Source organism: Saccopteryx bilineata, chromosome 2, assembly GCF_036850765.1.
Source record: "Saccopteryx bilineata isolate mSacBil1 chromosome 2, mSacBil1_pri_phased_curated, whole genome shotgun sequence".
NCBI lineage: Eukaryota > Metazoa > Chordata > Mammalia > Chiroptera > Emballonuridae > Saccopteryx > Saccopteryx bilineata.
In genome coordinates this window covers 161,589,656-161,612,250 of record NC_089491.1, presented here as the reverse complement: position 1 = coordinate 161,612,250, position 22,595 = coordinate 161,589,656, and the positions used below count along the sequence as shown (strand labels likewise).

At 42.9% G+C, this 22,595-nt stretch overlaps 1 protein-coding gene and 1 pseudogene across 2 annotated transcripts in view; one reads left to right on the top strand and one right to left on the bottom strand.

Moving 5' to 3' along the window:
• MPHOSPH8 (M-phase phosphoprotein 8) overlaps positions 1–22,595 on the bottom strand; it is a 55,536-nt gene that overhangs the window by 19,594 nt on the left and 13,347 nt on the right. The window contains exons 3-7 of one of the 2 annotated variants that reach the window (XM_066258270.1): positions 19,751–20,569; positions 18,447–18,546; positions 11,104–11,361; positions 5,562–5,687; positions 5,394–5,482 (exon numbers count right to left, since the gene is read on the bottom strand). In XM_066258270.1, the coding sequence (XP_066114367.1) occupies positions 5,394–5,482; positions 5,562–5,687; positions 11,104–11,361; positions 18,447–18,546; positions 19,751–20,569 (1,392 nt within the window). The remainder of the gene's footprint in view (positions 1–5,393; positions 5,483–5,561; positions 5,688–11,103; positions 11,362–18,446; positions 18,547–19,750; positions 20,570–22,595) is intronic. The other variant, XM_066258271.1, reaches the window with a different exon arrangement.
• LOC136323746 (mortality factor 4-like protein 1) lies at positions 1,432–3,165 on the top strand (annotated as a pseudogene).

The window sequence follows — 22,595 nt, the reverse complement described above, 5'->3', positions numbered from 1 at the left end:
TTGTACTCAAAACAGCTTGGTACTGGCATAAGAACAGGCATACAGATCAATGGAACAGAATGGAGAACCCAGAAATAAACCCACACATTTAAGGACAATTGATATTTGACAAAGGAGGTAAGAGCATACAATGAAGTAAAGACAGCCTCTTTAACAAATGGTGTAGGGAAAATTGGACATCTACCTGCAAAAAAATTAAACTAGACCACCAACTTACACCATTCTCAAAAATAAACTCAAAATGGATAAAAGACTTAAATGTAAGTCGTGAAACCATAAGTATCTTAGAAGAAAACATAGGCAGTAAGTTTTCCGATATCTCTCACAGAATAAATTTGCTGATTTATCTCCACGGGCAAGTGAAATAAAGGACAGGATGAACAAATGGGACTATATCAAACTAAAAAGCTTTTGCACAGGTAAAGACAATATGAACAAAACGAAAAGACAAACCACATAGTGGGAGAACATGTTCGACAATACGTCTGATAAGGGGTTAATAACCAAAATTTATAAAGAATTTGTAAAACTCAACACCAGGAAAATAAACAATCCGATCAAAAAATGGGCAAAAGAAATAAATAGACACTTCTCCAAAGAGGACATACAGATGGCCAACAGGCAGATGAAAAAAATGTTCAACATCACTAATCATCAGAGAAATGCAAATTAAAACCACAATAAGATATCACCACACACCAGTCAGAATGGTGCTCATTAACAAATCAATACACAACAAGTGCTGGTGAGGATGAGGATAAAAGGGAACCCTCCTGCACTGCTGGTGAGAATGCAGACTGGTGCAGCCACTGTGGAAAACAGTATGAAGATTCCTCAAAAAATTACAAATGGAACTGCCTTTTGACTAGCTATCCCACTTTTAGGAATATATCCTAAGAATGCCAAATCACTGATTCAAAAGAAGAAATGCACTCCTATGTTTATGGCAGCATTGTTCACAATAGAGAAGATCTGGAAACATTCCAAGCACCCGTCAGCGGGCAAGTGGATTAAAAAGCAGTGGTATATATATACAATGGAATATTATGTGGCTGTGAAAAAGGAAATCTTACCTTTTGTGGCAACATGGATGGACCTAGAAACTATCATGCTAAGTAAAATAAGCCAGGCAGAGAAAGAAAAATATCATATGACCTCACTCATTTGAGGAATCCAATGAACAATGTGAACGGAGGAACGGAATAGAGGCAGAGGAGGGATCAAAGGGACCAGAGGGAAAGCGGACAGAGGGAAAGGGGATGAGAGGATGGGATCAGAGAAGGGAAAGAGATCTGTGAAATTATATACACATAACAGTGTTATAGAGAGCAGGAAAGTAAATCCTGGAGGGAAGGGGGGAGGATTATGCGGGGGGGGGGGATGTTGAGGAGAACAGGAGGATGGGGGGATGTATTTGGTGGGACACTTGAATCAATGTGAACACAATAAAATCAATAAAAAAAAAAAAATGTAACCACTTACTCTCATTTGTATAATCTAACTTTAGAAAGTTCCCTGCAAACATCTGATGAAGAGCTGGGTAGGATAGAGTGGGGAAGGTGGGAGGAGTTGGCGGCAGCAGTGAATCTCTATAAATGGTGCCAAAGCAGGACCCAAAGCCTCAATTCCAGGATGGCGAGCAAGTGCTTCTTTCATGGGCCTCAACTTTATAAGGCAAAGTGTGTAAACGTTGCCATAAAGGACAAACAAGTGAAGTACTTTATATGTTATAGTGGTTGGAACAAAAATTGGGATGATCAGGTTCCACAAAGCAGAGTACTCTAATACATGGACAACAATCTTTAAAGACAGCGATAACTTCAGAAAGATAGGACCAGTGCAGAGGGGAAGATGAGAGGGACTGACCCACGTAAGGAGACACCTGGTCTGCTAAGTGAAACAAAAAATAAGCAGCAAACAACTGAAAATGGAGGTGGTGGCTGTACCAATGTGACACCTCAGCCTCCTCACAGAAAACAGCCCAATATATCCTGCTATTGAAAATGAGGACATCGCTTCTCGGCCTTTTGGTTAAGATCAAGTAAAAATGAGGACAGCCTGACCTGTGGTGGCGCAGTGGATAAAGCGCTGACCTGTAACACTGAGGTTGCTGGTTCAGGGCTCTGGACTTGCCCTGTCAAGGCACATACAGGAAGCAACTACTACATGCTCATGCTTCCTGCTTCCTCCACCCCTCTAAAAATCAATAAATAAAATCTAAAAAAATAACAACAAAAGACAATGACACATTCATCAACAGAGCTAAGTTAAAGCAGATTCCTGAAGAACTAAAATCATGGCTTATTGCTAACTGGAGGATTATGCACATTAAAAAACTCTCCAGGAAACACAGGAATATGCTGTTAGTGAACTTGTGGCAGGGCTAAGAATACTTCAATGTAATGTCGGGCACTCAGCTACTCTATAAAATCTGAGGCAACAGTATGCTGAAATCCTCGCACAATAGCCTGAAGCACCTGTGTCCTGAGTGTGTGGACCCCCAGCTACTAAGATGATTTGAACAAATTGCAGCCATGTTGGCCTGTACACCTGGATGAGAAGAGCCTAGCTTTACTACTGAATAATCTTCGTGATTTCCTAAAATGCCTGGCAAAGAATTCTGCAACTTTGTTTAGTGCCATCGAGATGTGTGAGGCACTTAGTTATGTTTAAATGTAAACACGTTTCTGTTCCTAGTCCTTCTCTTATCCAAATGATGCACTTTGAAAATGTTAGTGTATAGCAGGACTGATGTTTGTTTTGTTTGATTTTAAACAGAAAATAAAAGGGAGTGTAGGTCCTTTATTCTTTTTCCTTTCAAATTAGCTACTACTTATTGATGGATAATGAAGAGACATATTGTAGAATGTTCTATACAGCCTGCCTGACGAAGCTGCTTTTGAATGCTGGTGGTTCTGTTCTTTTGACACTATGTACTTTTATAAATATGAGTTTATGCTATATAACAAAATGCTCTGGTTCCTAGTGCCAGAGGTTCAATTTAGTGTGTAACTGATCATAGACATTTGCCTGTGCTCTTTTTTTTGACTGCTGCTTAAATAGCCCATCCTTTCCAAGCCATCCACATTGTTCCTTAGGCATTTTATCTCTGCTCAGACAGTTGAACAGTGGTGGCTTGTTTATGGTTTTTGAATGTGTCTAATGCATGTTTTAACATGATAGATCCAAAGCATTGTACAGCTAGTTCCTGGAAAAGTCAATCTTTTAGGAATTGTTTTTCAGATCTTCAATAAATTTTTTCTTTAAATTTCTTTTTTGTTTTCTCTTTTTTATTGAGTGAGAGGCAGGGAGGCAGAGAGACAGACTCCCATATGTGCCTGGACCAGGATCCACAAGGCAAGCCCCCTACAGGGCAATACTCTGCCCATCTGGGGCCACTGTTCTACTGCTCAGCAACCGAGCTATTTCAGCGCCTAAGGCAAGGCCATGGAGCCATCCTCAGCGCCCGGGGTCAACTTGCTCAAACCATTCGAGCCATGGCTGCAGGAGGAGGAGAGAGAGAAGACGGAGGGGTGGAGAAGCAGATGGTGACTCCTATGTGCCCTGACCAGAAATTGACCCCAGCACTTCCACACGCCGGGCTGACATTCTACCATTGAGCCAACTGATCAGGGTCTAAATTTCAAAAAAAAAAAAGTCAAGAAATAAGAGAAAGTTCCCTGCAGCTACTATGCTTTTAATAAAGACCAACCTATAACCTAACCTGTGGTGGTGCAGTGGATTAAAGCATCGACCTGGAATGCTGAGGTTGCCAGTTCAAAACCCCAACTTGCCTGATCAAGGCACCTACAAGAAGCAACTACTATGAGATGTTGCTTCCTGGTCCTCCCCCCTCTCCTTTCTCTCTCCACTCACTAAAATTCATAAAAAATCTTAAAAAAAAAAAAAAGAGCAAGCTACATAAGTCCTAAAGTGTAAAAAAAGTATCTGATAAACCCAATATGCATCCCCGAGAAAAAGTTAAAAAAAAAAAAAGAAGGCAGAGTATAGGAGTTAAGGGTTCCACAGTAAACTACCAATAAGATACATCACACCCAACACTAAGTCCCTGAGGGAAAACCCTACTCAGACCAAGAACAGAAAAGATCCCTCCATCACTACTGCTGTTCAAATGTCATCAATTTCGTAAGACCAGAGAAAAAAACATTACTGGAAAAAAGGGAAACAAAATAGTTATTTTTAGCAGATGATAAAACTCTCTACCTAGCAAGTAATTTAAAAATTACAACAGTATGGCTCTAGCTGGTTGACTCAGCCGCAGAGCAATGGCCCAGCGTGTGGAAGTCTCAGGTTCGATCCCCGGTGCCCGACTGCTTCTCCATTCTTCCCCCTCTCCTTTTTTTCTGTCCCTTTCTTCCCCTCCTGCAGCCAAGGCTCCATTGGAGCAAAGTTGGCCCGGGTGCTGAAGGTGGCTCCATGGCCTCCATGTCAGGCACTAGAACGGTTCTGATTGCAACAGAGCAATGCCCCAGATGGGCAGAGCATCACCTCCTGGTGGGCATGCTGGGTGGATCCCGGTAGTGTGAATGTGGGAGTCTATCTCTCTGCCTCCCAGCTTCTCACTTCAGAAAAATACAAGAAAAAAAAATTACAACAGTATGAGAATTTTCCAAAGTGGCTGGGCACATACACACGCAAACTGGCAACCACCAACCTCTGTGCTTTGGGATGATGCTCTAATCAACTGAGCTCTCTGGCTAGGGCCCCCGTAACTTTTTGAAGTATAATCCAAAAAGACTGAACTTAAAAAACCCACCTCTCAAGCAAGAAAACAAAACAAAATACAAAAAATGTTTTCTAAGCAGGACACCCAAAAGGGTCAATATGCTTTCATATAAAAATCCTTCATAGGGCCCTGGCTAGGTAGCTCAGCTGGTTAGAACACTGTCCTATATACCAAGTGCAGATTCATTCCCCGGTCAGGGCACACAAGAATCAACCAATGAATGCATAAATATGTGAAACAACAAATCAATATTGTTCTCTCTCTGCCTTCCTCTCTCTTTAAAATCAATCAATCAATAAATTAACACACACACACACACACAGAGTCATAAGTTAGTATCGAAAACCCCCCAGAAAGAACAAAAGCCAGGCAGTTGCGATTAGTAGGCAGCTCTTAATGAAAACAATCCTCAGAGTGGCAGAGATTAAACCAGAGACAAAATTATAAGGAACACAGCTGAACAAAATGGTCACTTTAGAGGGTGGAAATACAGGGACTAAAACTTTCTACATTCTACATTTCTACAATGTTCAAATTAAAGAAAGTAAAAATGCATTACACTTTTGTAGTTAAAGTAAACAATTACTTCAAAAGAGCTACTTTCCATTTTCCTTTCATGAGATTTTTACAAAGATATAGTTACTACCTCTTGGTCCAGGTTATATTCTTCATTTGAATTAAGGGCAACCTTCACTGTAATATAATCCCCATTTTTCACAGCATCCCTCAATAAATCTAAAATGCAAGAAGAGTTAAATTAGGTTTCTATATATAGATTCACAAAGAGAATACCCATAACTCCCAAACTACTCACTACTTGGAATGGCATCTGTTGCAGAATAGTTCTCATCTTCACCATCAAGGTGCTTTTGGAAATCTTCTAGTTTCATCCATTCCAGCTGCAGATCCATGCCCAGACTCAAAATCTGCTGTCTGCCATCTGGAACACAGAACTGTCTTTAAGATACTTTTTGTCTGGACTATACAATATACAATGACATTTTATTCAATTGGTGGTACCTTAACCAAAAACTTTATATACACCTTTAATACATGTCATTATGTAACCGAGTCTTTAATGAAATTTCTGATTTTCTTTAGGAAGTAACATGAACTATTCATACTTCGAAGTCACAGTGCTTCAAGGGCATAAAGAAAAAAAATTGGTAACCTGTTAACTATAACGTGATTTTTAAATACAAGACTAAGTAGCTCAAAGGAAAAGAGAAACCATACGGAATCAGTAAGAGGAATTGCTAACATTTCTTTAGCCATTCTTCTTGGACATAAATTGCTTTCGATCATTTACATAGGTAAAATCATTAGAAATGTGTAAACCAGACCTATGTAAATAAAAGTAATTGCCCACTGATCCTTCCAGACTCACTTCATGCCTCTCTTCCTAAAAACCCTCTCTGCTGAACGCCTCCAGGCCCCCACCATGGACTCATCGACACTGGGATGAATGGCTCATCCACTAACAACGTGAGTCTTAAGCATAACTCATCTGGGAGTAATTCAAAATGACTAAAAATCACAAATATTTGAAGATTAAAGGATTTTCACCTAAAACCAATTCTTCAAATGACACAGATGTTAGGCAGTTAACCTTACAATAGAAATGGAGTTTGCACCCTGAGGTCACCGGCTTGAATGCAGGCTCACCAGCTTGAGCGTGGGGTTGCCAGCCCAAAGGTTGCTGGCTTGAGCAAGGGTCACTCACTCTGCTGTAGCCCCTCAGTCAAGGCACATATGAGAAAGCAATCAATGAACAACTAAGGAGCTGCAAAGACTTGATGCTTCTCATCTCTCTCCCTTTCTGTCTGTCCCTATCTGTCCCTCCCTCTGTTTGTTGCATAAATCAATAAATGAGAGAGAGGCCCTGGCCGGTTGGCTCAGCAGTAGAGCGTCGGCCTAGCGTGCGGAGGACCCGGGTTCGATTCCCAGCCAGGGCACACAGGAGAAGCGCCCATTTGCTTCTCCACCCCTCCGCCGCGCTTTCCTCTCTGTCTCTCTCTTCCCCTCCCGCAGCCAAGGCTCCATTGGAGCAAAGATGGCCCGGGCGCTGGGGATGGCTCTGTGGCCTCTGCCTCAGGCGCTAGAGTGGCTCTAGTCGCAACATGGCGACGCCCAGGATGGGCAGAGCATCGCCCCTGGTGGGCGTGCCGGGTGGATCCCAGTCGGGCGCATGCGGGAGTCTGTCTGACTGTCTCTCCCTGTTCCCAGCTTCAGAAAAATGGAAAATAAATAAATAAATAAATAAATAAATAAATGAGAGAGAGAGAGAGAAAGAGAAAGAAAGAAAGAAAGAGAAAGAAAGAAAGAAAGAGAAAGAAAGAAAGAAAGAGAAAGAAAGAAAGAAAGAGAAAGAAAGAGAAAGAAAGAAAGAAAGAAAGAAAGAAAGAAAGAAAGAAAGAAAGACATGCAAATAATCTTTTCCTAAAGCTCTCAAATGGGTGCTTGCTTCGTTAACACATATATACCAAAGCTCTCAACTGGAACTACCACTGCTGTTTGTCACCTCCATGCACGGAGACATGACAACACGGCCTCTAGAGCAACAAACCTGGGTCAGATATCAGTTCCCTGTTAGCTGTGTGCCTCTAAGTTATAAGACTTGCTGTACCTCTGTTTCTGGAGTGTGTAATTACTTCTGTGAATTAATGCATTTAGATGACACAGTGACCTGTGTGAGAGCACTGATGAGGAAAGTGAGGAGCCACGTGTGCCAAGCCGTATATGATCCACAGTGGGACCTCTCCTCCCACAACTGGGGGACACAGGAAGCACTGGGGAGCAGGGCAGATGAGGGGCCATGTGAATTGAGATAATGTCATCTAATAAGGACTGTTAACAGAACACACAAATGAAGAACTCATCCTCCCCATGAATCTGTGCATCTGGTTTTAAATTTGAAAGGCCTGACTCACAGGTGTCTGAATAGCTAGTGTACCTTCCCCAGGCCCAGTTAAGTGCTGTATCCCTTGCTGTAGTTTTATACAGCAGCCTAGATAAGAAGTGGGGGGATTGCTGCTGGTGCCCAGTACACAATGATCCATTCAGGCAACTAGTCAACAGAGGTTACAGCCATTATTCAACCGAACACAACACCAACTGCTTGGAAACAGGAAGGGTCTGCAGTTAAGTAACCAGCCAGTGGGCTGGACCCAGAAATTTGGCTGGTGATCAATCAGGAGCCCTGGCCATTACCCTTGGCACTGACACGTGGGCTGTCCTTTTTCTTTTTTTAATGTTTATTTTATTGATTTGAGGAGAGAGCAAGAGAGACAGGAACATCAATATGCTCCCGTATGTGCCCTGACCTGACCTGGGATTGAACCCACAATCTCTGTGCTTCAGGATGACGCTCTAACCAACTGAGCTGTCCAGCCAGGGCCAGGTGGGTTGTTCTAAAGGGATGAGGGACTGCCCTTGCAGCTCGGACAGTGGAAAGCCACAGGGTGGACAATCACAAGTGAGCCCATGAGGGGTCAGGACATGAGGAAAGACTTCTGGTTCTGCCTGCAAGAGTCAGAGGCTCCTCATTTCTCTGCATCACAGCTCATGAGGTGCAGACACGCACTGGCCACCAGGAAGGTGAGACCCTGATTGGGCATGAGCACTAGCAGCTGACCCTTCAGTAGATATAGGAGATGGGTGCATGAGAGTGGCCACCACAGTGCCTGGGTGGGATGGAATATTGCCTCTGAAATACAGTGACTTGTTAATGCAGCAACAGCATTAAAAAATGCCCAGGGCTGCTGCCACAGGAATAGGGGGACCACCCACCAGGACTGTTGAAGGACTCGCATATTCATTGTATCAGCCCCTCCCTCCAAGTGAGGAGGTGTAAATACCATATGACATGACATCTGGCCAAACCAGAGCTCTCTCCTGTTGCTATGCAAACCAGGCTGCTACCATCAGAGGATTAGAGAAGCTGAGTACCATTTATATATATACTCTGCTGAGCAGACAGTGACCAAGTCAAGTTTCAGAGATCATGATCTGCTAGATCAGGCAAAAGAACATGACACCTTCCCTAAGACCTGCCGACAGCAGGACTGGTATAAAGGATAACTATACAATTTCCACTGGGACTACCCTGTTCTGCAGGCTGGACCAGTGGAAAAGCATATGGAATGAAACACACCACCATTGAGAGGGGATGATCCGAGGGTCCTGGTCTGGCCTACCCATTCCCAGTTCATCTCCTCATGCTGCGTCACCCAGCCAGCACAAAGGGCATGCATGTCCTGACCATGCTCTTAAAACTGCCAACCCCTCTCTGAGCCTCAAGGCCAGATTTGGTTTCCTGCTGGTGCAGTTATTTGGCCGCCATCTTTGTTCTCTCCATTGCCCTGGAGAACATCACAACACACAAGGAAGCCCAGCAAGCCCTGAATGCTAGCCAATAAAGCCTGTCTTTACTGAACACTGAAATGTCCCTAATGAGAAAACCTTCCTCCAAAATAGGATGGCCTGAGACATTATTACCGCCTCACAAAGGGCCATCTATGCTACTTCATACCATGAGTCCGCTAATATATCATCTTCATTAATTCACATGAGGACACAGTGGATGTGCTGAGTAACCTGACTCCTAGCTTAGAGGAATAAATCAGTGTTTGTGATCTTGGGGCTGTTGGTGGAAAAAATTATTACTTGCTTTGGGAATTATAATCTCAACCTGTTTTCTCTTGCATATGCCTGTAGCATTGTTGTGGTATCTACCTCCAATGCAGCTAAACACCTGCTAAACGAGCCACCTCCATGCCAGTGAACTCCCATGCTGACCGCCCAGGGCACACTGTTGAAGAGAAGGCAAGTGACACTGTATAGCCAGTCACAAGAGGTGGAGTGTTGGAGGCGGCCATCCAGAGGATGTGGCCATGGTTGAGCAGTTAGCTGCACACAGGCGATAGGAAACTCCTCACCCCTCCCCATACCTAAAATGTACATCCTGATACCACCCTTCCCACAGTGGTAGCCAATTCAAGGGTACAACCTTGAGAGAGGAAACCACCTGGACTGAACACGTGCCTGAATCTCATTAAGGCCTCTATAAACTCTTTGAGACTTGCTGGGCAGTGTGGAGATCTACTTGTCATGCTGTTACCTATGATGAACCTTGTATGTAAGTTCCCTTGCTTATTTCATCTGCCACTTACCAATCTGGAGTGGTCGCCTTTCTTCAGTCTCTCCTTGCTCTCTGTGTAAGAGGTGGTTCAGATATCACCCCGGGATGCCCAAGAGTGCAAACCAACATCTACTACCTGTGTTCTTCATTGCCTAGCATCCCAAACAGCAGAGCTATTTGGCACCTAGCATCTGGGCAGGCCATTTCCTCCTTCCCCTTGTCTACTGATCCTAGTAATTGTTCTAATTTCCTATAAGCTCAGCAGTACATCAGAAAGCACCAAGGACCTAGTTGTTTTGTAGTAACAGGGCCACCCAGACTATCTACTCAGCCATATATTCTAAAACATTTAAACAATTCTTTTCAACTATTTGAAGATTTAAGTCACAGTTTTGTCAGATTAATCCTGTTTATTCTGTCCTAGTTATAGTAGTAATATATATATATATATATGCTCTCTTTTATCACCTCCACAAGCCAGTGTGTCCAATATTCTACACACGGCCCTCCCCCTCAGCTAATCCCAACATCCTCAAGAGAACATTTCCAGTTGTCTTATCTAGGTAGTATCATTTACTGCAAAGTTAAAAGGATAGAATATAAGTACAGTAAGTCTGCATTTGATAATTTTCTCATTTTTTCTTTTTCTCAAAGCAAGATGGAGAGAGGGACAGATAGGGACAGACAGACAGAAAGGGAAAGAGATGAGAAGCATCAATTCTTTGTTGCGGCACCTTAGTGGCTCATTGACTGCTTTCTCATATGTGCCTTGACCAGGGTGGGGGGTGGGGCAGAGCAGAGCAAGTGATCCCTTGCTCAAGCTGGTGACCTCGGGGTTTCAAACCTGGGTCCTCCGCATCCCAGTCTGATGCTCTATTCACTGCGCCACTGCCTGGTCAGGCTGATAATTTTCTGAAATACATACATTAAAATATACAAGCAGGCTACTTAGCAAGAGTGGGAAAGGTAGAGCACCCAAAATCTTTACAATTTCTAAATGTGCTAAGCACATTACTGGGACTCAGGAAATACTTAGGTGGTCAATTTAGAAACCACATTATGACTTAAGTCTCCAATATAAAAAGTTATTTATTCAGGAGATCGAAACAAAATCATGTACGCCATTCTTTTCTGATCTTGAGTTACAATAGAAAAGAATGAAAATGAAATCACACTGCCCTGAAAATATATGCAAACTAACCGCAAACACACTCACCAGAATTCTCCTCAGCTTGGAACATGCCCTCTAGCACGTCTTGATCACCTTCTGCAGCTATATATGCCCACGTGTCTGTCTCATCTCTGGTATTTCTCCTTTCTTTAAGTACCTGTTTGTTTTCCTTGGCTTTGTGATCTTCTGCAAAATTACAATCCAGTGGTATTTCTTCTCTTTTCTGATAATTCTCAGGAAAATCATTTTTTTCTTCTGGAGTTAATTTAAATAAATCAAATGCATTTCTGATTTCCTTAAATGCTAGTGAAAAATAAAATAAAATTGATAATGAACAGGAACCACAAATTTCTGTTGCAATCAAAATAAAGTCAGGGTTTGTGTTCAAGAAAGAGGTATTTTAATTTTTATTAATTCTGATTTGGTTGTAAAGCATGATCAGATTTACCATCAAAGCCATAGAGTTGTTTTAATTGGTCTATTTAAAAATACTTAGGCCTGACCTGTGGTGGCGCAGTGGATAAAGTGTCAACCTGGAAACACTGAGGTTGCCGGTTCGAAACCCTGGGCTAGCCTGGTCAAGGCGCATATGGGAGTTGATGCTTCCTGCTCCTCCCCCCTTCTCTCTCTCTCTCTCCTCTCTATAATGAATAAATAAAATCTAAAAAAAAAAAATTAAAAAAAATAAATTAAAAAAAATAAATAAATAAAAAAATAAAAATACTTAGAAATGGCTGCTCTCTGATGTTGCAAACCACTTCTTTTTTTTTTTTTTTTTTTTTTTTTTTTTTTTGCATTTTTCTGAAGCTGGAAACGGGGAGAGACAGTCAGACAGACTCCCGCATGCGCCCGACCGGGATCCACAGGCACGCCCACCAGGGGCGACGCTCTGCCCACCAGGGGGCGATGCTCTGTCCCTCCGGAGCATCGCTCTGTAGCGACCAGATCCACTCTAGTGCCTGGGGCAGAGGCCAAGGAGCCATCCCCAGCGCCCGGGCCATCTTTGCTCCAATGGAGCCTCAGCTGCGGGAGGGGAAGAGAGAGACAGAGAGGAAGGAGAGGGGGAGGGGTGGAGAAGCAGATGGGCACTTCTCCTGTGTGCCCTGGCCAGGAATCGAACGTGGGACTTCTGCACGCCAAGCTGACGCTCTACCACTGAGCCAACCGGCCAGGAACCACTTCTAGTCTTGACAAAGGCCTACTAAAGACAGTGAGCCTCAGAATAATCACAGCTATGCCAGCAGCTTTCCTGCTAGGACAACTGCCTACATTCTATCCTGAAGCTGACTTTGACACAAACAATCTCAGGGTGAGTGGGAAGGGTGCTATGCCAGTACACTGATGTATACTTAGTCAAACTACCTGAAACTCCATTCATCTTTTTTCTTTCTTTTTTAAGGAACAGAGATGGAGAGAGATGAGAAGCATCAACTTACAGTTGAGGCACATTAGTTGTTCACTGATTGCTTTCTCATACGTGCCTTGATTGGGGGGGGGGGGCTCCAGCTGAGCCAGTGACCCCTTACACGAGCCAATGACCTCTTACTTAACCAGCGACCTCAGGCTCAAGCCAGCTAGTGAGCCTGCACTCAAGCCAGATGAGCCTGCGCTCAAGCTGATGACCTTGGGGTTTTAAACCTGGGTCCTCAGCATCCCAGGTTGACACTCTATCCACTGCACCACCACCCGATCAGGTTCCACTCATCTTTTACCTAAAGAAAAAAGTTTAAAGAAAACTGGCAAAGCACTAGGTCTGACATAACCCAAAAAAAGATGTGGAACAGAACAAAATTAGGAAGAATTCTATTATAAACTCTTGAGTACATACAAGTGTTATCAGCAGAGGATAATGAAAATCAGACTTCTAGTAAGTATCATTATAAATGAAATGAATACTTCTTTAAGATTCACTTAAATATGTACCTGAGATTGACATACAAGATTGTAGGGGAAAAGAAAAAATTAACCACTCCAATTATATAGTATTTTGAATCTCCAATCACTCTTTAAAGAATAACAGATGCTTAAAATTGTTGTATTACTTTGAACAGATTTAGTATTTAAATAATTATAGTTACTGAAAGCATCAATACAACTGCTCCTTCTAGCTCCCATCCTTGGCTATGAGCAGGCCCAGAAACTACTTGTAATACTACCACAGATATTACAGCTTTAGACAAGAAACCCTGAGGAATGGTCTACCTCTTGGAATCACTGCTTCCATGAAAACATGTGTTCAAGTACTGTTGGTGAATGAACTGAAGTACCTCTGGGGCCCATTCAAATACTGTGATGGGGGATGTTCTATAAAGTACTTGTTTCAGTAGAACATGCATTATAGGTGCTCGGTTATGGTATATGTTAACATGATCCAAACTGTGTATTAACAATGTTTATATAACTGATACAGGCTAAATACAATAAAATAAACAGTAGTGTGTCTCATCTGGCATCCACTATAAGAGACATTTACTGGCCCTGGCCGGTTGGCTCAGCGGTGGAGCATTGGCCTGGCGTGCGGGGGACCCGGGTTCGATTTCCAGCCAGGGCGCATGGGAGAGGCGCCCATTTGCTTCTCCACCCCCCCCTTCCTCTCTGTCTCTCTCTTCCCCTCCGGCAGCCAGGGCTCCATTGGAGCAGGGATGGCCCAGGCACTGGGGATGGCTCCTTGGCCTCTGCCCCAGGCGCTAGAGTGGCTCTGGTCGCGGCAGAGTGACGCCCTGGAGGGGCAGAGCATCGCCCCCTGGTGGGCAGAGCTTCGCCCGTGGTGGGCGTGCCGGGTGGATCCCAGTCGGGTGCATGCGGGAGTCTGTCTCTCCCCGTTTCCAGCTTCAGAGGAATAAAAAAAAAAAAAAAAAAAAAAAAAAGAGACATTTACTTTTCTGCCACAGCTAACTTCCTGTCTCTAACTTTAATTACTCCATGTCATACTCAAAGAAAGATAAAACAAGGTGAAAAGAAGGGAATAATGCTAGAAACAACATAAACTGTTACATAATAAACTAGAGTAACTGGTTAAACAAAAGTAGCACAATCCTCTAAGCTGCCCAGTAAATCAAACTTTCTGGTTCTGAGGCATTCCTGAAACTTTCAGTCAAGATGGCCACAAGAAAATATGGCACTAGAATTTTCCCACAACTACATCAAAATTACAACTGAACTACAGAACAGCTATCATTCAGAACAGCCTGAGACCTAGCTGAATGTTAGTACCACAACAAGGGTACCAAAGAAGCCACATCTAGATAAGATAGGCAGGGAGGCCTGACCAGGTGGTGGCGCAGTGAATAGAGCGTCGGACTGGGATGCGGAAGGACCCAGGTTCGAGACCACGAGGTCGCCAGCTTGAGCGCCGACTCATCTGGCTTGAGCAAAGAGCTCACCAGCTTGGACCCAAGGTCGCTGGCTCCAGCAGGGGGTTACTCGGTCTGCTGAAGGCCCACGGTCAAGGCACATGTGAGAAAGCAATCAATGAACAACTAAGAAGTCGCAACGTGCAACGAGAAACTGATGATTGATGCTTCTCATCTCTCTCCATTCCTGTCTGTCTGTCCCTGTCTATCTCTGCCTCTGTAAAAAAAAAAAAAAAGATAGGCAGGGAGGAGTGAAGGCACAGAATGGGCTGGTCCCACACTCATGTATAGTGGTTTAAAACTGGGAGGGAGCCCTAGTTGGCTGATGCAGTGGATAGAGTGACATCTAGGGCCACCAAAGTCACGGGTTCAATCCCTAGTCAGGGTACATACAAGAAGCAACCAATGTATGCACAACTAACTGGAATGTCTAAGTGGAACAATGAGTTGATGCTTCTCTTTAATCCCTTCTTCTCTCTCTCTCTCTCTCTCAAACCAATGGGAAAATTTTAAAAATAAAGAAAATAAAATCAAGAGGAATATCTTGGCTGTGGAAATCTCCCTGAAGAGCAAGGGTTCCCAGCCCCACACCAGTCCCAGAGCCAGGAAGACAAGTCCCCATTAACTTCTGGCTGTAAAAACAAAAAGGGATTGTAGCTGAGGGAAAGGGAAAGCTGCTGGAGTCCTAGGCATTTCTCTTCAAGGGCCCAAACACAGACTTTCTCAGACTCACTCCCTCTGAGCTCCAGCACTGGGGCAGTAGCTTAAAAGGTACCAGGGACATTTGGACATGGACTGATAGTTTGGGATGAGGGTGAGATATGGGGAGGAGGGACGATGGAGGAGTAGCTTTCTCCCAGGGAAAAGTGCTAACAAAGGCCACTGTTCCTTTTCTGAGCCCTCCCTACACAGGGCTGGCACACAGGCACCATATGAGTCTCCATCAACCTGTCTAAAGTTGTTGAGCCTATACTGGTGATTCCGAGACCCACCTCATCCTAACTGCGGTCCCACTCATGCTGTTTCCAATGGTTTTTCCATATAACTGCCCTCTCTTGCCTCATGCTTCATACTTTCCTAAAATCTCAAAAAAGCAGCATCTGACCTCTGTGTATTCCAAACCTCTTGATAAGTGGCCCCAGGCCTAGAACTAGTGGCAGCCCATCTTAGTTCACAGCTTGGCCTTTCCTGGGCATCTCCAAGCCCAGCATAAATAGCAGCCACCTGCATATCACTCTGTAGCTCATGCCAGGTGGCCCCAAGCAGGGCACTGGTGGTGGCTGACCTTGCACGAAGCTGGAGGTCACAGAGCCAGTGCCTCTAAATGGACAGCTTCAGACCCCATTGGATGACAACCCCACCACCACCACAAGCAACACACTCAAGGGGCAAAGCTGGAGAGCACCACAGCCCCACTGAAGCAAGCCCTGCTCTGTAAGGTCAACTCCTGCACAGCAGCTCTTCTGCTGTGGTTGCAGCCAGTCCTCACAGTCAACTGGCCTGGGGGTCAGTCCCTCCCACTGGTGCCAACCACAATCAGGGCTCAACTACAACAGGACAGTGCACACAGCCTACACGGGGGCATACCTGTAGCACCCTGCTCGGGTGATTGGGGAGGCTATGCTACTGGGCCCTGCAGGACACCTGCTATACAAGGTCACTCTACCAAGCCTGGGAGACATAGCAGCTCTACCTAATACATAGAAACAAACTTAGAGAAGAATCCAAAATGTGAAGACAGGAACACATCCCAAATGAACAAAACAGGAGAACTCTCCAGAAAAAGAACAAAATGAAATGAAGGTAAGCAAACTACCAGATACAGAGTTCAAAACAATGGCTATAAGGATGCTCAAGAAACTTAGTGAAATCTTCAACAGGATGAAAAAGGACATAGAAGCCTGGCCTGCAGTGGTGCAGTGGATAAAGCCTCAACCTGGAATGCTGAGGTCACTGGTTCAAAACCCTGGGCCTGCCTGGTCATGGCACATACGACAAGCAATGAGCAACTAAAGTGAAGCTACTATGAGCTGAAACTTCTCACTTCCCATTCCTCCCTCTTTCTCCTCTCCCTGTAAAATCAATAAATAAAGTCTTAGAAAAAAATGGACATAGAAACCATAAAAAAGAACCAGTCAGAAATGAAGGATACACTAACTGAAATAAATATATTACAAGGAATCAACAGTAGAGAAGATGACACCAAGAATCAAATCAGCAATTTGGAACATAGGTAAGCAAAAAATAATCAGAATAGCAACAAGAAAAGAAGAATCCAAAAAAAAAGAGGACAGTGTAAGGAACTTCTGGGACAACCTGAAGCATACCAACACAGGGATGTCAAAGGGAGAAGAGAGAGCAAGAAAGTGAAAACCCATTTGAAAAAAATGACAGAAAACTTCACTTCCCTAACCTGGTGAAAGAAATAGATATATAAGTACAAGAAGCACTGAGAGTGAACCCAAAGAGGCCCATACCAAGACACATCATAATTAAAATGCCAAAGTTTGAAAACAAATCATTTTAAAAGCAGCAACAGAAAAGCAGCTAGTTATTTAACTAGTCCCATAAGACTGTCAGCTGATTTCTCAACAGAAACTTTGCAGGCCACAAAGAATTGGCAAGAAATATTCTAAGTGATGAAAAGCAAGGACCTACAGTAACCAAGATTACTCTACCCAGGAAAACTATAATTTAAAATCAAAGGACAGCCTGACCAGGCGGTGGTGCAGTGGATAGAGCGTCAAACTGGGATGCGGAGGACCCAGGTTCGAGACCCCGAGGTCACCAGCTTGAGCGCGGGCTCATCTGGTTTGAGCAAAGCTCACTAGCTCGGACCCAAGGTCGCTGGCTTGAGCAGGGGGTTACTCGGTCTGCTGAAGCCCCATGGTCAAGGCACATATGAGAAAGCAATCAATGAACAACTAAGGTGTCGCAACGAGAAACTAATGATTGCTGCTTCTCATCTCTCTCCACTCCTGTCTGTCCCTATCTGTCCCTCTCTCTGACTCTCTCTCTGTCTCTGTAAAAAAAAATAATAATAAATAAAAATAAATAAAATCAAAGGACAGATAAAGAGCTTTTCAGACAAGAAAAAGCTAAAGGAGTTCATCACCACCAAACCAGTATTACATGAAATGTTAAAGGGTTTCCTTTACAAAGAAGAAGAAAAAAGAAATATGAGGCCTGACCTGTGGTGGTGCAGTGAATAAAGTGCTGACCTGGAATGCTGAGGTCATGGTTCAAAACCCCAGGCCTGTTAAAAGTACATGAGAAGCAACTATTACGAGCTGATGCTTCCTGCTCTACCTTCCCTCTTTTCTCTCTCTCTCTAAATATCAATTTTAAAAATATATATATGAACAATAAAATGGCAATAAGCACATATCTATCAACAACTAAATCTAGATCTCTGGCCAGGTGGCTCAGTTGTTTAGAGCGTTGTCCCACAATGCAAAAGTTGCAGGTTCAATCCTTGGTCAGGGCACAAACAGGAACACATGGATGTTTCTGTCTCTCTCCCTTCCTTTCTCTCTAAAATCAATAAATAAAATCTAAAAATAAAAAGCAATTGAATTCAGAAATCAAAATAAAGGAACAAGTAGAACAGATACAGACTCCCAGATACAGGGAACATTTTGAAGGTTGCCAGTTGGGAGGGAGGTTAGGGGGGTGGGTAAAAAAGGTGAGGAGATTAAGTATAAATTGGTTGTTACAGAATAGTAATGGGGAAGAAACCACAGCTTAGGGAATATAGTCAATAATATTCTAATAACTGTATGGTGTCAGATGGGTACAAGGTATATCAGAATGATCACTTAGTAAGTTATGTAATATCTAATCACTGGGGTGCACACCTGAAATACAACATTGTATGTTAACTGTAATGGAAAAAAATGATTTAAAAGTAACTATTCATAAGGAAAGAAATTTTCCAGTTCTGTGATACTGCAGGTAAAAAGAGAGACTGTCTCACAGTAAACTAAATTCCTTGTGTAAAAGATGGCAATGGTAAATGGTAGTATTAACACTCACTCTTTAATCCCTTTGACTCTCTGTGGCTTCTTTCTTCCTTGTCCAAATCATGCCTTCTTTGATATTTTTCTTTAGGTTCGTTTTTTTTGGCCTCTTTCTCCTGCAAGAGACACATGTAAGACCAACAGGAACAGATACGAGCTGACTCCCCTGGCCCATGTTGCCTTCGTGTGCCAAGGCACCCGACAGTGATGATTAAATCTTTTCATATCCACTGCTTTCTCAATTGAGATGAACTCAACTATAATTTACAACACATCAAATTCAGAATCCAACCCCACTGACCTCAACTTTGTTAAGAATTTGTTATTATTAAAAATAAAATATAAAATTTCACCCTATAGTCCTAGTAACAAAACATGACTTTTTATTTCTGTTCATTACCTTCTGAGGTTTCTAATTTTGTAGTTTTGTTGTATAAAGTTCATTTTTAAAATTTACATCACATATTTTTACATGATCATTCATATGTGTGCGTAGTTTTCTTCACAAAAATTTTGTAAGCTCTTTTATTCTTGCTACACTGACCTCATAATTAATATTTTCATGGATATATAATGGTTCTCAAGTTGATATATTTTCTTAACCATTTCCCTCATGGCTAGACAGACCAGTATTAGTGTTGGTGAAGTTAACACTGCTATAAACATCTTTTGTCTACATAGCTTCTTTTCCCTTGAAAATGATTTCCTTAAGATAAATCTACAAACTGGGAATAATGGATGAAAAGAATCACCATTTTTATAGCCCTAACTAAATACTGTATGTATGAATACTTTCATAATGTGGAAAACATTTCCATTTTGAAAGTCCATATAAAGATAATTTTATAAGAGGATAAACTATTAAATATATTTTTGTAAGAAAAGATATAAGTTGTATATTCTTAAGCCAACAGTGAGAAAATATGAAGTAGGATGTGAGAAGTTAATAAGACAAGCTGATGAAGCTCTAGGGGCCAGTTCACTGTCCCTCAGACCATTGGAGGGCCAGCACATACAGTGCTCCTCTCACTGACCACCAATGAAAGAGGTGCCCCTTCCAGAAGTGCGGCAGGGGCCAGATAAATGGCCTCAGGGGGCCGCATGCAGCCCATGGGCCATAGTTTGGGGGCGCCTGCAAGCTTTACTGCATAATACTACCAGTCACACTGTTAAATACTGTTCTTATAGTTCCACTGTTTCCTTATTATTTATTTGTAAAACTTCCTGATCACTGAAAAGAGCACCAAGATGGATAAGAACATTCCTTATTCTGTAAGATTTTAACAAATAGTCCTTCAACCAACCTCCCCCAGTACTCACTTCCCCAGCCGAGTCACTGGACCAAAGGCCCCTCTCTTCACCAGCCAATCGTGAGCATTTCTGCGTCTGGGCAGGCACAGGCGCCAGGTTATCTGCCTCTGTGGTACTTCTACTTTTGTCTTGATTCCTTTGCTTTTTATGTGCATTTTTCTTCTCTAAAGAAATGTTCCTGTTTTCTGGCTTTCTGCTCTCTCTAAGTTCCTCAGCTTTTTTGGGTTTCTTTTTGTTTCTCTTTCCCCTGATGTCAGCATCCTCGTCAGCACTTCTGGAGCCATCCAGCTGTCTGTCTACAACATCTTGAGCTGTGTCCGGCCCTGCTTTCTCTTTTCCACTTTTAATGTCAGGCTGGAAATCTTCACTGTCACCCTCCTGAAAGGGGTGATCAAGTACACCTGATTCAGATTCCAACTGAGATTCAACACATTTCTCTCTTTTTGTTTTTCTGTTTTCTTTGGAATCTTCTTTTATTTTAGGGTTTAAATCCCTTATTTCACCCTTTTTAACTTTCTTTAATTCCTTACTTTTTTTAATATCATCTTTTTTGGGCTTTTTGGATTCCTTTAATTCTTCTTTGGCTTCCAAAATTCTTTTCTTTGTCCTTAAATCAAAAACTGAAATTTCAGAGCTCTCCAGGTCTGGTTTGGGTTTCTCTCTTAGTTTCCCAGCCTTTGCTTTTTTCTTTCTCATATCATCTGGACTTTTCTCTTCTCTATGCCTTAATTTTTTCTTTTTCTTTTTTGGAGAAGTATCTTCTTTTGTCTCACTTTGCTGATCACTATCAGAGTTTGCCTCAAATATGTCATTATTTAAGGACAGTCTCTATAAAACAGGAAAAAATTAAATATTAACAGTAATTTGAAAGGTTTTGAAAAGTAGTTCTAATAATATCTAGTAGAAATGTTTGGTTTTTTCCCCCAGTAGTTTCACAACTCCTTAAAGTTATCCTTATAGAAACTGTTTAATAATACTTGTATCTCTGATTTAGCAAACAGGTCTTAGTATTGACGATGAGTCTCAATGTAAGAAAGCAGACAGGCCTTGACTGGGTGGCTCAATGGATAAAGCATCATCCCCAGCACACCGAGGTCACATGTTTGACCCCAGTCAGGGTACATAAGAGCACTAACCAATGAGTACACAACTAAATGAAGCAACTAAGTGGAACAAGTTGATGCTTCTGTCTCTCTTTCTCTCTCCCTGCTTTCCTCTATCTATAGCCCTCTCAATCAATGAAAATAAATAAATAAATAAATAAAAAAGTAGATAAACGCAGGTAGAGAGACAAAACTGTTAGCGCTGCAGAAGGCCCAAAACTAAAGCAAAAGTGACAGGAACAGTCTTATGTATGCTAGCAATGGTGGTGATGGCGGTGGTGACAGTGGGGTTGTACGTGACTTAAACCTCAGAATTACCCAAAACATCAGACTTTGTACAGACTTTCTTGGTTACCAAGAAAGTAGTTACCAAACCAAACACAAGGGTCTTTGTTTTAAGATTTTGGGTCCCAGAATATCCATAAAGTTGCTGTTAAACAACTTGTGTATATGGAATAAGCAAAGATGGCACCCAATTCAGATCTCACCTCTACAACTGACTTGTTATATACAGTTGACAACACAGAAGTTGGGGAAATCAATCCCCACACACTCAAAAATCTGAGGATACCTTTGAATCCTCGGCCCAGAGTGCATACATCCCAGGTTGAATCCCTCGTCAGGGCACACCCGAGAAGAGACCACCTGCTTCTCTTCTCCTCCCCATCACGCCCTTCTCTTTCTCTTCCCCTTTTGAAGCCAGTGACTCCATTGGTCTGAGCGTCGGCCTTAGGTGCTGAGGATAGCTCAGTTGATTTCAGCATTGGCCCCAGATGGAGGTTGCAGAGTGGATCCCAGTTGAAGTCATGTGGGAGTCTACTATCTCCCCTCATCTCACTTTAAAAAAAAAGAAAAAAAGGCCCTGACCAGTTGGCTCAGTGGTAGAGCGTCGGCCTGGCGTGCGGGGGACCCGGGTTCGATTCCCGGCCAGGACACACAGGAGAAGCGCCCATCTGCTTCTCCACCCCTCCCCCTCTCCTTCCTCTCTGTCTCTCTCTTCCCCTCCCGCAGCCAAGGCTCCATGGCCTCTGCCCCAGGCGCTAGAGTGGCTCTGGTCGCAACAGAGCCACACCCTGGTGGGCGTGCTGGGTGGATCCCAGTCAGGCGCATGCGGGAGTCTGTCTGACTGTCTCTCCCCATTTCTAGCTTCAGAAAAATAAAAAATAAATAAAAAATAAAAAGAAAAAAAAAAGAAAAATAAGGAACATTGTCTGGGAGCTACAAGGTTTCAAGTTTGGGTTTGATTCCCTAGTCAGGGCACACACGGAGAGCAACCAATGGGTGCACATCTGAGTAAAACAAATGAATGCTTCCCTTTCTCCTCCCCTCTCTATCCCTTCCTCTCTCTGTCTCTCTAAGAATCAATCAATAAATTAAATAATTAAGCCCTGGCCAGATATCTCGGTTGCTTGGAGCATCATTCTGGAGTGCGGAGATTGCCAGTTAAATTCCCTAGACAGGGCACATACAGGACCAGCTTGATGTTCCTGTCTCTCTATCGCCCTGCTTCTCTCTCACAAAAAAATAAATAAATAAAAATAAAAATAAATAAATAAATAAATATAGAGGGACAGAGAGGCAGGGAGAAAATGCATAATAATTAACAAATAAATAAACCTGTTTATCAAATTGATATATAAGAGAGAAGAAAAACAAAAGAACTAAACCAGCCTGGCCTATGGTGGCACAGTGGATAGATCATTGACCTGGAATGCTGAGGTCACCGGTTAGAAACCCTGGGCTTGCCCAGT